This window comes from Eurytemora carolleeae, unplaced genomic scaffold, assembly GCF_000591075.1.
Source record: "Eurytemora carolleeae unplaced genomic scaffold, Eaff_2.0 scaffold121, whole genome shotgun sequence".
Taxonomy (NCBI): domain Eukaryota; kingdom Metazoa; phylum Arthropoda; class Copepoda; order Calanoida; family Temoridae; genus Eurytemora; species Eurytemora carolleeae.
In genome coordinates this window covers 188,906-204,375 of record NW_019396146.1, presented here as the reverse complement: position 1 = coordinate 204,375, position 15,470 = coordinate 188,906, and the positions used below count along the sequence as shown (strand labels likewise).

The window sequence follows — 15,470 nt, the reverse complement described above, 5'->3', positions numbered from 1 at the left end:
TATAAATTCAAAATATTTTTATTTTTCTTAAAGTTCTTAGAGTTATTTTAGGAAACATGTAAGAGATCAAGAAATATATATATATTTGTTGTAAGAGATAAATTTTGCGTGCAATGTACTTAAGTTTAATATGAAAACATCGGTATTTCAAAAATATCTTAAATCTTTAACTAACAACTTTATATATATCTATGAAAATGTATATAGATATCTTTATCTCCATATCTAGAATCTAGAAATTTATCATTGCAGGTTTCATCTTTGTATCTTTTTTATTTTAAGTTTCTGCATCAGGCACTGTTTACAATTTTGAAATTTCCTTCTTTTCTAAACAATCTTGAAATTCCGGGTAAAACACTTCAATGATTTTACAAAATAAAACAATATGTTTTAATATTCTCTTTATTTAGGATTCTGGTGGTTACAGATTTGATACACGATCTTCCTTCTTCCCTTCCCACCTCCTCTACCTCGTCTTTTTTCTTATTCAAGTATTTTCTTTATTTTTACCTTATTCCTTCGCCCTCCGTATTGGTGTTTCTTGCCCCCCCCCCAAAAAAAAATGGGTCATCAAGTTGAGGTGTGCGCGGAGATCTATATTTAGTTATTAATATAAGTATAGTAACATAACTTGCATAGCTAGGTTAACTGTCTTACTTCTCTTTACAAGACTAAGCATCTGTTAATGTTTGAATACTGATTTATATATCTTTACTTCGCAAGTGTGTCAGTACATAGGTATACAATTTCCTTTTTATATTCCTTTTATAAGAACTAAAACATGTCATCTATTTGTGTGAACATTCTGCATATTTTCTTTATTTGCATTAACTGTGCTTTATAAAATTAATCAATGCGCGTATTTACATAAATATATTTCATTTTTAACTTGATATCGATTTTTTTGTTTGAAGGAATAGAACAAATGAAAATTTTGCTGAATATATAAGACCAACTTTGTTACTTATGCATCATTCAATTTCAAAATATTTCACATCTATTTAGTCGCAACGCACACACCTATAGTCGCCATCCATCTTCTCATGTACTTTTGATTTTTTCTTCCTTTTTAATACTAGATTAACAATTAATTTAATTAATGCAAAATTTTAGATTCAAGTTTTATTACATTTCAACAATTAATCTCATTTTTATAAAAAAATTTTATTATTCAACTGCAGCAAATCATATAAAATTATTTACACCTAACTATTTTCTCTGTGAATTCGCAAAATATTTTCATGGTTGAGATATTTCATTTTGCAGCGCTTCTTTAATCAGATAGACAACTCATTACGCTTAACATTTTTTCTAATTTATTTGATATTTTATTGTTTTTTATTTTTAAATCTGTAATATGAGTGTACTAAGGCTAATCCTGTATCATACTGTGCCTTATAATAACCCTCTCAATACCACCCATAGAATTAAAGACCACTCCCTCCGTGTGAAAAATTTGAAATTTTGTTTGTTGGTTCCCATTTTTATCCAGACAATGTAAAGCAATGAAAGCGTTTATAAATACTGCTTTTAATAAACTTTAAACTAGAAAAAACAACTTCAAAAAGGAGCGCATAAGGGAGATGGGGAAGGGGGGGAAATATATGTTGTCACGGAATTATAACTTTAATGTTTAATTTAAGATACTGGGCTATCAGGCCGCTTCGCGCCCATCTTCTATTTCAGCTTTTAATTTTTGCTTAATCTTTTAACATTTTCTCTTTCTCGGGAAGTCCATCATAAGATTATTAACAAATTCAAAGTATCCTTAACTGCGTGCGCAGACTTTTACTACACTAAAGCTGTTATGAATTAACAAATTCTGAACACAACCGTTTGACCTCAGAATAAAATTAATACGGTTTATTAAGAAGTCAGGCCTTTTCCTTGTGCAGTAAAGGTTAAAAAAATACATTACCATAACACTCTTGTTTTGAATTTTTAATATATAGCAGGATAAATTTGCGTTTTCCATCCTTGGGCGTAGTATCATAACTAGAGGAGCTGCGAGGACGCAAAGTTATATTTGCAATGTTGCATAAATTTACCTTCTTCTTCTTGATGGAAGTAATCAATTACTTGGTAAGTATGTATACCACGCACCTCTCACCCTTTAGTAAAAGTAAATTCAACCTAAAGTCTGACCGCGTCAACCTTGTTGCACCGGCTAGTCCTATTGAGTGTCTGCTTTATATACCCAATGTCCGGGCGATACAGTACAAACTGGGACCGGAAAGGTTGACCCGGTTCGGAAATTCAAATGTACTAGGGCTGCCCCCGTGATACAGATTGAGGTATTGTAGATGTAGATCTGGATGAAAATGGTGGGTTCTACTAAATATATATTATCTATTTTCATGATCTGTATCTGATATTGATTTGATATTGATACACATTATTTCAATATTTTTGCATTCCTTTGAACTGAATAGTATTAGTGATCAACAAGTATTCTGTATTCTAGAAATATATATGTTTTGACAGGGCTACGATTCATGAGAAGTAAACATATATTTAGGTATAATAATAACAATAGAAGCCGACTGAGGAAGTGTATACATCCATACACTTTGAAGTCTAATTTTAGAAAAATACACGAAGAAAGAAGAAAATTTTAAATCTCAGGAATTTAGCGCCTGCATGTCGAGTTTTAAATGTACATTAGTAATACAAAAACCGGGAGGTCAAACATTACATAAACAGAGCTGAAAACTTTAGAATGGTGGATATCGAGATTAATGCGTGATCCTCTTTTTTTCTTAATATCGAGACTAATCTAATCTTGTACTTGTATCCTGAAAAGTGTATAAAATTCAACCAATCAGAGTCGCGTATATGAAGCCCGATAAATTTAAAATTTTGCGCGCCATTTATCATTAAATACAGAAATGGGAGGAACTCTCTTATTTAGAAAAACCGGGTTTGATTTTATTGTACTATATCCAAGAAAGTACGGTTTAAGAAGAAAATCAAAAGTGTGTACATTGGATACTCAGATTAAGTAATCGGGGATTATGGATCTCATTCTAAAGTTTTCAGCTCAGAACGAATAGAAACCGCTAGGTATAACAACAAGGCTTATTTTGCGGGAGAATATTTTTTATAATTTAGAGAAATGAAACTTTTGTAAAACATTGTAGCTTATAATCATCATTATTATTATTTTGGTTTTTACAACCAATCCTGATGGACATTATAGGTGCGAAATAGCTTATTGATTAATTATGTTATTAGTTTACATTATTACAGCAGCAAACTTTCTCTGGGACCCTAACGTACTGACAGCCCTGACAGTACGTTGTTATCACAAAACATACAAACAAGAAAAGGAACATTTCAGAAATATACCGTGCTTCCTAAAATAAAATAGACAGTGAATATAACTTCTTCTTAAAATACAGTGCTCCCCAAAATAAATTAGTCAAAAACCGTTTGTAAACTAGTGATGTTTTACAAATATACAACTTTAGAATAAGTTAAAACTTCGGAATAATGAGAAACACGCTGCAAATTAATGTTAATTTCACGTTAGGTTGAGATCTAACATGTTTTTAATCACAACCCTTTTTTTGAAGAGCTATTCAGAAAAATAATGAAGAGTTCATGTATCTAATTCGACCAAATAAATATGCTTCTCTCTTCGATGAGCTCATAATAAGAGATTACAAAGTGAAGCTAATTTTTTCATTTCATTTCTGACCTTCTTCTTAAATCTATAGTTTGGAAGGGAAATATTAAAGGAATAAAATGCTAATTAAATTGGTTGAGAAACGTCAAATTTTAAAAATGACATTGTGAATTAGATCTGTAAATAATTTGTTGAAAATCGCAACTAAATGAATATAAAGAAAACGAATAGATAATTTATTTTTTTAAATAATAAATGTGGGAGATGGGAAGAATTAATTAAAATAAGTTTTCAAGTTTAGAAAATGATCAAATGGAAGTGAAATAAAATGTGCCAAGGTATAGATTTATTTGTGGAGCTGAAAAAAAAGTTAAATTTGGTTATTTAATTCTAAATGTTCAAAACAAGTATTCCATTGACGTAGACTCCACTTAAACCCTAATGTTGAAAATATCAAATTAAAAAATATTAATTCTACATTTTAATATTTTGTAGAGTAAAGCCAAGTGTGATCTAAAACTCTGCTGCATGCACTGCTTTTAAAGGTCTTATAATATCCGCCCCCCCCCCCCCTACTTCACTCTTCACCATTATAAACCTGTGAAGTTTTCCCCCTATTAAAGTTGGGAAGTCAGGCAGTAGAATTCAGGCAGTCGTAGAGCCGACACATTAGACTCTACGGAGCAGAGTACTCTCTAAAGCAGTAAAATGCTTTGATTTTTAATAATTGTTTTAATCACTCAAGAAATTGTTCATCAAAATATGTTTAATATTTATTGAAAAGTTTAAATTAACAAAAAAAAATTTATATTCTTAGTAATTTTTTCGCTTATAAACTTTTTTTTAAAGTTGAAATCTACCATAGTTTTAAACTTATGTTTAAAAACTTTTAAATCTTTTTTGAAAGGGAGGGACCGGCAATGTATGGTAGTTGAACTAAGAATGTAGTTTTGTGGAGAAACTTTTTTAGGAATCATAAAGACGTTTTAATGATGTATAAATACTAAGTTTAAGTGCAAAGTCGACGTTCAAAATCATCTATTTGAATGGTTACGTATTGAGATCGATTTTTTTAAATTATTGAAGAACGACGACAAAAAAATCTACAGTAAACTATTTAGATGTTTAGGATAATATTTCTTAATCTTAATTTCTCAATAAATCAATGCTAGATTTGAATATTTCTTTTCATCATTATATTAAATTTCTTATTCATTATAAATTTGTTCGCAAATTTCTTCAAATTCTTCAAATTTCGTCTTTTCAATAAAAATTCCAGGGAATCTACAATAAATGTTTGTGAACAATGAAATATTACAGAAATCAATTACTGAATAAGATTACTAATTTTCGATGATAATAGTTATTTGTTATTTCTTTAACTTCTTCCTAAACAACGTACTAGTTTACTGTAAAATTTTTACACCATCTTACCTACCTAATTTTTTTTAATTAAAACATCTAAAATGATTATCTGGAATAACTTTGAGTTGTGAGATTTCATTTCCTAATGAAAGAGCCGGTATTATGAGCATTATTAAATTAAGATCGTAGAAGTTAAATTAATTGACCGATCCATTTATAGAGTGGCATGTCCGCTTTACAACGGTACCCTTTAAACCTTTGTCTAATCAAGGCTTGAAAAAGCTAACTTAATGCCATGGGTAGTACAGGGTGTCCCAATAAACATGGGAATTCAGTGACGAATTCGATATCGTCTTTTTAAATAATTCTTTGATTTAGTATAGTGATACCTACTAAGAAAGCTGTAATCTGTAAGAGTTTCGTCTGCTATGTTCACATTTTGTTTGTTTATATTTTGACTGCATAAGGTTGTACTTAGTGAAACAAGAAAATTACAGCTTATACAAACAGAGTTAACTGTCCGTTTTCATTGTTCATCTTGCGGAGACATTATAGACACATCTTTAAAGCCATTTACCCTTTTCATAAAATAAACTCTAGCAGACATAATAATATTATGGGTTTTGAAATTAGGTATTACAATGCTAACTCATAACAAAGACGATATCGAATTCGTCACTGAATTCCCATGTTTTTGGGACACCCTGTAGTATACCCTGTACACTCTTGTTTCTCAACACACAGGAATTTCCCGTTATCGACGATCACAGATTTAAAGAATACCGTTGTGAATCGGACATGCCAATTTATCAATGGACAGTCCCTTAAAATCTTTGCCTTTGAAAAAATTACATATTTGTATTTTACTCGCCCCCCCCCCCTGGATCATTAACCATGTGAATTTATATTTCCAGAATCCTAATAAACTTCATTGTGGCGATCACAGGAAGGAAAGGAATGGGGAGAAAAAAAATTTCTATCGCTCGGATTTCGGATGAACGAAACAGGAAACATGATTTTCGAAATAAAACCCGGGAAATTATTGGAATTCTTTAAATCCGCAATGTTTGCATGATTACCACGTGACACATTTAAAAATCATCTTTAAAAATTCTGAAACTAACGATATTTGTAGAAATGCAAATTTTCGCCGTGATTAAAGAAATTGAGTCTTTACCTCTTACTCTGATGTTCTTACCACTATATCTTCGCAACTTGATGGTGTAAACCTTTCATATTTCAAACTTAGATTATTAGATCTCACAGAATTGATAATTTGAAATATCTAAGGTCCACAGCATTGGGTTGCAAAATTGTAATGATTATAAAATTAGAGTTTGTGGCAAAGACTCAATTCCTTTGACAAATGCAACAGAATAAAAAGTATCATTCATCGATTAATTTTATTAGTTTAAAACCATAAACTACATTATGGTTCAATACTGCAATAAAATAATTGTTTTAACTGCAATAAATGCATTTTATTTGTGCAGGGTTCAATATGCAAAATGCATTCATCATTATAGACATTATAGGTCAAAAAGGACCTGTGAAAACTTGTTTTAAAACATTCGAGAAATAATTTTAAGATTTTCATACTGAAGCTAAAACAGGTTGGAATCTTATTTTATAGTTTCAAGAGTCAGTTTACACATTTACACACTGTATAGAATAAGAGATTCTAAATTTCTTTGAGAAGGATTAATATTATTAATTTAAAGATTTATTCACACACAAAGATATAAATACATATAAAAATGGTGTAGTTTAAATTTGTTTTAAAAATTTGAACATATAGTTTTACAAAAGAAAAAAGAAAAATATACAAATTATGCACAAATAGGCAACATTGATCATTATTCATTACTCATTACATATTTATCATTTCAGTTATTACGTAATCATCGAATCCTTCAACATAAAGATTATTCGTTCTTGTATAAAAAGATTCTTTTAAAACCGGAACTTTCCGTACATGGTCCAATGGGACATCAAAATATTTCTTTTGTTTCTTAACTAAGATTTTACTAAGATCAGAAAAATTTAAAGAACAATCATTTGCAATGGAAAATACATTTCTGCCAAGAACTGTGTTGAGGTCATTTTTGCATAAATTAGAAAGAAATCTAATGCAAAGCTTAGAACTTGCTTCAATAGTCTCATAGAAAGACACACATCTACTAGCTAACATAGTTTTTACATGTATAATACTTTCAATTAAGTACCAATGCGTAGCTCTATGTACATTAAAAAGAATTCTAATAGCAGTATTCCATGCTCTATCTATACAATTTTGAAACACATTCGGAACTCAAGTCCCAAATACTACAACTAACCATATTTATATAGTAATGCGCTAATTGTAATAACAAGCTTCGGTAGAATTTCCAGTGTAGTTAAACATTACTCCAATGTAATTCAAAAAAAACTTTTAATTTTTGTAAAGCAATATTCCTGTTATATAAAGAGACTGTTCACTGTATCTACACAAGCTGATGGTTTAAACCTTTTATATTTCAAACTTTGACTAAATGAATTATTATAAATCTGTGATTACAGGATGAAAAGATCTAAGAATTAGATAATCTCCATATCCAATTTAGGCACTTTTATATGCGAGAAACAATACTTGGTTCCAGATTCAAAACACATAAGTTCTGACTTATTATCTGTTTTACCTGACAATTATTACCCAGATAAATCGTCTCCTTACAGTAGAAAAGATTCTTGCTTTACAATGATTATAGTATGTCCTAAACCAAAGAAATATATTGCTTTTTGAAAATTGAAAATCGTGTCTAGGCAAGTTACATTTACAAAAAGAAAATTTGGACTCATGAAGAAAGCATACGAATTGAGGTAAATAGTATAATGTTTAGAATATAATATTAAAACTACACGAAGAGAATAATATGAATTAGACTAAAATTAATAAAAAAATCTTAATAAAACAAAACAAATACAGGGCGAGTCAAAAAAAAAGTGTGACTTGTGGCGACTGGTGCAAAATTGTACCTTGTTTAGGCAACTCTCCTGAATGGTGTTTTCCAATATTTTTTGAAAATTTGTATTTCTTTTTGGTACTCCAATGGCCAAAAAAAAAATCCGCGAAATAATAAGAAAATTCACAATTTTCAGTTCTGGTCTAATTTTTACGGAAAATTTGTTTTTCAATGGTTCTTAAGGTTTCAACTGAACAGTGTATATTAAATACTTTAGAATATACTAAAAAGAAAGGAACTAGAGAATTCAAATAACTTTTCGTTAAAAATTAGACCAGAACTAAAAATTGCGAATTTTCTTATAACAATTTTGCCAATTTTCTGTGATTCTGTGATTAAATCTTTTCAAAATTTTAGATTTCGATAGAAATAGTTTATATACACATTTTTAATTTTCTGAACTTTTGATTTTGAGAGAAAAAAAAGATTCGCGGATTTTTTTGGGCGATTGGAGTACCAAAAAAAATTACAAATTTTCAAAAATTATTGAAAAAACACCATACAGGACAGTTGCACAAAAAAAGGTACAAATTTGCACCAGGCGCCGCATATCACACTTTTTTTTAACTCACCCTGTACTTAAACCTTTTTTTTCTAGCGTACTCTGCGACTGTGAGATTGCAGTTATAATATTCAATTCACACAATAAACTATTCCAGGTAAGGCAACATACCTAACACAAATGAATTGAGTCTGGGTCCACATAATCAAATTTACTAATACCTTTATCTTTGTAAAATATTGACATTTAAAGTGAGTGACCGACTATGTAAGGTAGTTGAACTGAGTATGCAGTGATGTGGAAAGCTTCTTTCGGATTCATTTGAGACATATTAAACTTTTTAAAGATCTGTAAATCCTGAGTTTAAGCGCAAATTAGACGTTCAAAATTCCTACTTTGGGGTGGTATACGTTTTCAGAATATGTATCAAATATTGCTTAGGTATGCTGAATATGATCAAACTTTATTAATTTTGTTTTTAGTATGCTTCTACAGATATGAATCAAGTACTGCTCAAGTATACTGAATATGATCAACCTTTATTAATCTTGTTTTTTGTATGCTTCTACAGATATGGATCCAGTATTGCTCAAGTATACTGAATATGATCAATCTTTATTAATCTCGTTTTAGTATGCTTCTACAGATATGGATCAAGTATTGCTCAAGTATACTGAATATGATCAATCTTTATTAATCTCGTTTTAGTATGCTTCTACAGATATGGATCAAGTATTGCTCAAATATACTGAATATGATCAACCTCATGAATCTCAAAATAATTCAGATATTGTTGAAACTATACACAGGTATACTGTTTGCATTAACAATAAAGTTTTAAAAAAGTTGGAAATGGAAAATTACAATGAATCACCAAAAAACACTTTTAACAAAAATATATTTTTCTGTTTCAAAAGTAAAAACCTGAAGGGGAAAACCTATTTTTATAAATTTTGACAATTAGATCTAACAAAATTCAAAGCTATACTAAATAAAGTTGCAAATACTTGAGGAATTGAGGCGAATAATTAGTTTCTTTCTAATAACTTAAAGGGACTGTAAGCGTTATTTCAAATGACCCTCCAAGCAAAGATGACAATGCCCGATTTACAACGGTACTCTTGAAAGCTTTGTCTGATCATATATGAATTAGATATCAATATTTGTTTATGTACTGTAAATTTGCATTTGTGGTTTCTCTGCGAAAGTGACTTGCGCATTTCTTGTTTATAAGAAGCGAACAAGAAACTTACAGAACTAAACACTTTTGAGTCAGAAAAACGAAAGTATCTTCCACATTTTTGGATCAAATTAAGGTTTTAAGAGTACCGTTTTAAATAGACATCGCCATCTTATGAGCATTGAGCGTAACTTGAAATTAGGCGTACAGTCCCTTTAATCTAAATCAAATAGTTTTGGACGTTAAGAATAGACAAAATAAATGAAAAGTAAAATATTTTATCATTTTCTAGAAAGGGTTTAGCTGGCCCAGATTCTCCAGATCCTGATGAATCATTCTCATTCATTGATGATAACTCACCAAGGTTAGTTCAATCATTCTCATTCATAGACGATAACTCACCAAGGTTAGTTCAATCATTCTCATTCATAGACGATAACTCAATGAGGGTAGTTCAATAATTCTTATTTCTAGACGATAGCTCACCAAGGTTAGTTCAATCATTCTCATTTCTAGACGATAACTCACCGAGGTTAGTTTTATTATTCTCATTCATAGATGATAACTCACCGAGGTTAGTTTAATCATTCTCATTCAAAGACGATAACTCACTGAGGTTAGCTTAATCATTCTTTTTCATATACGATAACTCACCGAGGTTAGTCCAATTATTCTTATTCATAGACGATAACTCACCGAGGTTAGTCCAATTATTCTTATTCATAGACGATAACTCACCGAGGTTAGTCCAATTTTTCTCATTCATAGACGATAACTCACCCAGGTTAGTTCAATAATTCTCATTCATAGTTGATAACTCACCAGGTTAGTTCAATAATTCTCATTCATAGTTGATAACTCAGCGAGGTTAAATCAATCATTCTCATTCATAGACGATTACCCATCGAGGTGAGTTCAATCATTCTTATTTAGAGACGATAACTCACCAAGGTTAGTTGAATCATTCTCATTCATAGACGATAACTCACGAAGGGTTGTTAATACTGTAATTCTTGTAATCTCGAAAAAGGAATTAATCTTTTTTTTTTAAATCCAAAACCATTACAATCGAAAAAGTAAGACTGTCGATTACTTTTCACGTGAGCCACATTTTAAGAGGGGGATATCAAATTCACAATGGTACCCTCTAAACAATGTCATACTTCGTTTCTGTGCCAGAAATCAGCACGTCATCTTTATAGAAAACCCGTAATTAAAATTTTTTATAGAAATTGAAAATTTTCTAGTTTAAAAAAGAAAAACACGGTTATCAATCAAGGTTTAATGGTCTCATTGTGAATCGGGCATGGTATTTCTTTAATTAGGGGGTTAAATAATTTTACGGAGACGAGACATTAAGAGAGGGTAATAAATGAAAAAAACTTTGTCATTTTTTACTTTATCATGGGTTACTGAAAGGATGGTTATTGTTATTATATTAAAGATGAATCAATGAATGAGTTCATTTCTCCAGGGAAGAGTTTAGTTTGCATCGAAGTTTTCCCCCGTCTCTTTCTGGATACAAGTTTCCAAACCCTAGGATACTAGACATGCTTCCTCCGGGATACAATCCAGCCTCCAGAACCTCTCCGGGATACAATCCGTCCTCTAGAACCTCTCCGGGATACCATCCGTCTTCCAGAACTTCTCCAGCATACAATACGTCCTCTAGAACCTCTCCGGGATACAATCCGTCCTCTAGGACATCTCCAGGATTCAATCCGTCCTCTAGATCTTCTCCAACCAGAGACACATCTCCAGGACGGAGAACTCCACCCTCTCCTACTCCTCCCTCCATCCCCTCGTCCCTCCCTCTCAATATTTCTCATCATCCTCCTCAATCTAGAACAATAATATCCTCCTCACCCTCTTCTCTCTTCTCCGCTCCGTCCCTGTTCTCCAACCCATCTCTCTTCAACTCCTCCTTAAACCTTCACCATTCTCCTCTCCGTCCTGGTCATCCTCCGCCTGGGTTGAATATACCTACTCCAAGAATATCCGCCCCACTCTCCGCCCCTCCTCATCCATTCTCCGACCCGTTTTCCAGCCTACAGGATCTCAGGTAAACTTAACTTCAAATCAAAGGAACTGCAATTGACTCTCCAGTTTCAAAGTGGCATGTCAGATTTTAATGGTACCCGGCCGCATCTGATCATATAGTTGGAGGGTCAATTGAAATTAGGTCTAAAACGATTCCTTTAATATTTTAACATGAGCTGGGAACTTTAGAATGGTAGATATCGGGATTAATACTCGATCCACTCTTTTTCTTAATCTCGAGATTAAATAGCGCTTGATCTCCACTTGTTATTAATCTCAAGATTAATTAAAACATCGGGATTTCGGATATCCCATTCTAAAGTTCTCAGCTCAGAACAAATAACTTGATTCTTTCGTTACTCTTGAATTTTCCTTGAAAACAATCGGCTGAAAGTCAAAGTTCTAAAAAAAATGTTTTTATAAACACTATTACAGACTCTAATTTTTGTATACCCATATATATATATGTAACCTTATGTTATGAGCCTTTGATATTCATAATTAGAAAAACAATTTTCTGCGTCATTAATCTGCAGTGATTAGAAACTAGAATTTGTTTCTATAGTGTATGAGGTGTTTTCTAATGCAAACTTTGTTGCGATTCATATAATTCCAACTAAAACTTGAATATTTAGTGTAATAAGTATAAATTAGTAACTGCAATGATATTGTTTTAATCTTTTCTTCGAATCAAATTTAAATCTTGTGTAATTAGTGGCTTGCTCTTAATTAGACTGCAGCCTAGTGCAGTACTGGAGTAAACAGACATTAATCAGATATTTTCAAATTATATATATCTTGCTAAATTAACTATTAGACTGCAGCCTAGTGCAGTATTGGAGTACACAGACCTTAATTAGATATTTTCAAATTATATATATCTTGCTAAATTAACTATTAGACTGCAGCCTAGTGCAGTATTGGAGTACACAGACCTTAATCAGATATTTTCCAATTATATATCTTTTGCTAAATTAACTATTTGTTTCTTTCTAGATTGACACAAAACTCGTTCAGTCAATGGCTCCAACATCAGCAGGTAAAATAGTTATAGGAATTATACAGAGCTATCCACACAATAGATGTTGCAATAGATGAGACTTTTCAGACGACTGTACGGAATATATACTGTCTGTTTCCTTACATTAATATTCAAGGCAGAGGTCTTAAATTACCCGATTGAAATCGTCAAATTTTGAAAGTTTTCAGTCGTCTTTACAGTCTCATTCTATGTGGGTAACCTAGTATATATAAATGTAAGAAGTTTTCTTGTAACTTGCATATTCTGGTTTTATTTTGTCACAATACTCCTCTTAAAATGCATTTGTCTTGTGTTTCATGGTGAGAATGGACAAAAGGAATATATTCTGATAATCTTTTCATTTACAAACAATGTATAAATTGTAGCTTTCATTGATTTCAATTTGAAATAACGTTTCCCGTTCATATATATTCTTGAATGGATCCTGTAAACCTGCAATATATTTAGAATTTCGTATTTGTTAAAGCGAACTATTCCGGGAAAAAATGTATACTTTAAAGCTTTTATACAAGATAAAGAAAAATATAAAATTATAAAATATTTGTCATTTTATAATAATCCTTTTTCGTTTTTAGAATTCGAATGTGAAACCAGAACCGGCATCACCACGCCAAGATTTTTCAAAACAGGATTTCATCTCCTGATTCTAATACATTTAATACACTGTCCATAACATATATGATTAACTCTAAAATTTTGAAAAATTCAATCTTTTAAAATTTTTGTTTATTCCACAAAATTTATATATATTTAAAGCCATGTGCAATCCATTATGATTTGGGACACTCTATATATTAGACCCATTTTTTTACAGAAGCTCTTAATAGACCTGGGTGCCATCTCATTTTTTCTGTAATATCTACTGGATCGATTGATTAATAGTATCTATTCTTTTAAACTTTCCATCTTTTTTCGTCTCCTTTCGTCTTCTTTCGTCTTCTTTCGTGTCATTCAGTATCTTCTATTGTTCTTCTTCTTCAGTTTAGTATACTAGGCGTTTTAGGGCGCTTTGCCCATCTTCTATTTAAATTGTGAACATGTTCTCTCTGTTTACATTTAAAAACAAAGAAGAAAATTTTTTTGCAGAGTTAAAAAAAAATTCACGGATTTTCAAGAATTTAATTTTTTACAAAATTAAAAACCTTTAAAACACATTTTTTATATTTTTATCATTCATAAACTTTCCCTGTGGTCACGTGATTTCCAAAAAAAAATTGGGCCCGATCGGTTCAGCCGTTTTGACTTTTATTGGATACAAACAGACAAACAAACAGACAAGCCAAATTTATATATATATGTGCCGTTTTATGTGCCTACATCTTACATGCCTTTATATAAATATATCAATCTTTGTTAATTGTAAATAATCTTTATGCATATTTGTAAATGCTTTTTAATGATATTTATATTTTTAGTCCCATGTCGTGTTTCCTAAAAGTCATAATTCTAGTTTTAATGTTAAAGTAGATACCCATAGTAATGTATTGTGCAGTGCATAAAAGTACTTTATAGAATGCATCAAACCTCGTTGTATTCGTATTGTATGTATTCTTTCATAGTTCAAGTAAAAATATCATGTTGCGTGTATTTACTCACGCGCTTTTAAAAGCAGTAGACCAAAGATATTTGAAGTTTTTAGATTCTTGAAATATAATAATACTCATATTTTTGCAAGTTTCGGGAAGCTGAACGAAACATTGAACAGTAGCGTAGATCAGAGAGATTTTAGAGAATGTAAAACTAGGATTACTAAGAATTAGCAATTTAAAGGAAGTGTTCGCGAAAAATGAAAGGGGGTATAGGCTTACGGCGAAAAATAATCGCTTTTGATCGCTACCAATGTTACTTCTACCTGTTGCGTCTATAAGGAGAACATTATTAAAACGACTTATACTGAAGAACATAAAAATTCAGAAAGTTGCAATATACGACTAGTATCGTAAAATAATCAATTTAATTTCAAACAAATCATTTAGTCATCGATTATTTGTCGACGCATTCATATATAGTTAATATTTTATAATTTTTCCCCGTAAGCCTAAACTCCCTTTCATTTTCGCGAATACCCCCTTTAAAACATCGTTTTTATCGAGTGTTGCATTGTTTGTTTCTTCTAAATCTATTTATATAAACAAGCAACAGAGTTAAAGGGAGTGATACAAATAATGTAAGGGTTGATAATGGTTGCATGGTTTATATAAATTGTCTCTATAAGGATATCTAAAACCCATTCAAACATGGATTGGATTCTTTTAAGCCCTAAGTTATCAGTTATAAGTGAATTTGTGAGGTAAAACCAAAGCCATGGCGTTGCGAAACTTTGATGTCGAGGCTTTCTAAAAAATTATTCTGAATATTTTTTATACAAATGGAATATCCGTCTGCAAAGCATCAATAATCATATGGTTGGGCGGGCCGTGTATCTCCCTTTTATTCCATACACCTTGGTACCCATGGATTTCTTTAAGAAAGAAATGAGTCTTGTAACAAACTCTAATTTTCTAATACCTATATTTGTCCACCTGATGGTGTAAACCTTTGATATTTCAAACTTAGATTTTTTTCATCTAACAGAATTCATAGTTTGAAATATCTAAAATCTACGGCATTGGATTTAAAAGATATAGAGATTAGAAAATCATATTTTGTGACAAAGACTCAATTCCATTCAGCCAATTTGGTTCTGCTGTTTCGCCAACTACAGCGGATAT

At 31.0% G+C, this 15,470-nt stretch overlaps 1 protein-coding gene across 1 annotated transcript; it reads left to right on the top strand.

Moving 5' to 3' along the window:
- Nucleotides 1-5,950: 5,950 nt before the first annotated feature.
- Nucleotides 5,951-13,729, top strand: LOC111696331 (myocyte-specific enhancer factor 2A). Its single transcript, XM_023465908.1, has 8 exons — nt 5,951-5,997; nt 7,793-7,852; nt 8,594-8,654; nt 9,206-9,306; nt 9,970-10,041; nt 11,152-11,739; nt 12,714-12,756; nt 13,335-13,729. Exons 1-8 carry the CDS (start codon nt 5,951-5,953, stop codon nt 13,401-13,403), a joined length of 1,041 nt encoding a protein of 346 aa, XP_023321676.1. The 3' UTR covers nt 13,404-13,729.
- Nucleotides 13,730-15,470: the final 1,741 nt, after the last annotated feature.

Excerpts from the sequence above, each read along its gene's own strand:
- LOC111696331 (XM_023465908.1), top strand. The coding sequence starts at position 5,951 with ATGGGGAGAAAAAAAATTTCTATCGCTCGGATTTCGGATGAACGAAA. Across the intron at positions 8,655-9,205 it reads CACACAATAAACTATTCCAG|TATGCTTCTACAGATATGGA; the intron begins GTAAGGCAACAT and ends ATCTCGTTTTAG. Across the intron at positions 9,307-9,969 it reads ATTGTTGAAACTATACACAG|AAAGGGTTTAGCTGGCCCAG; the intron begins GTATACTGTTTG and ends ATCATTTTCTAG.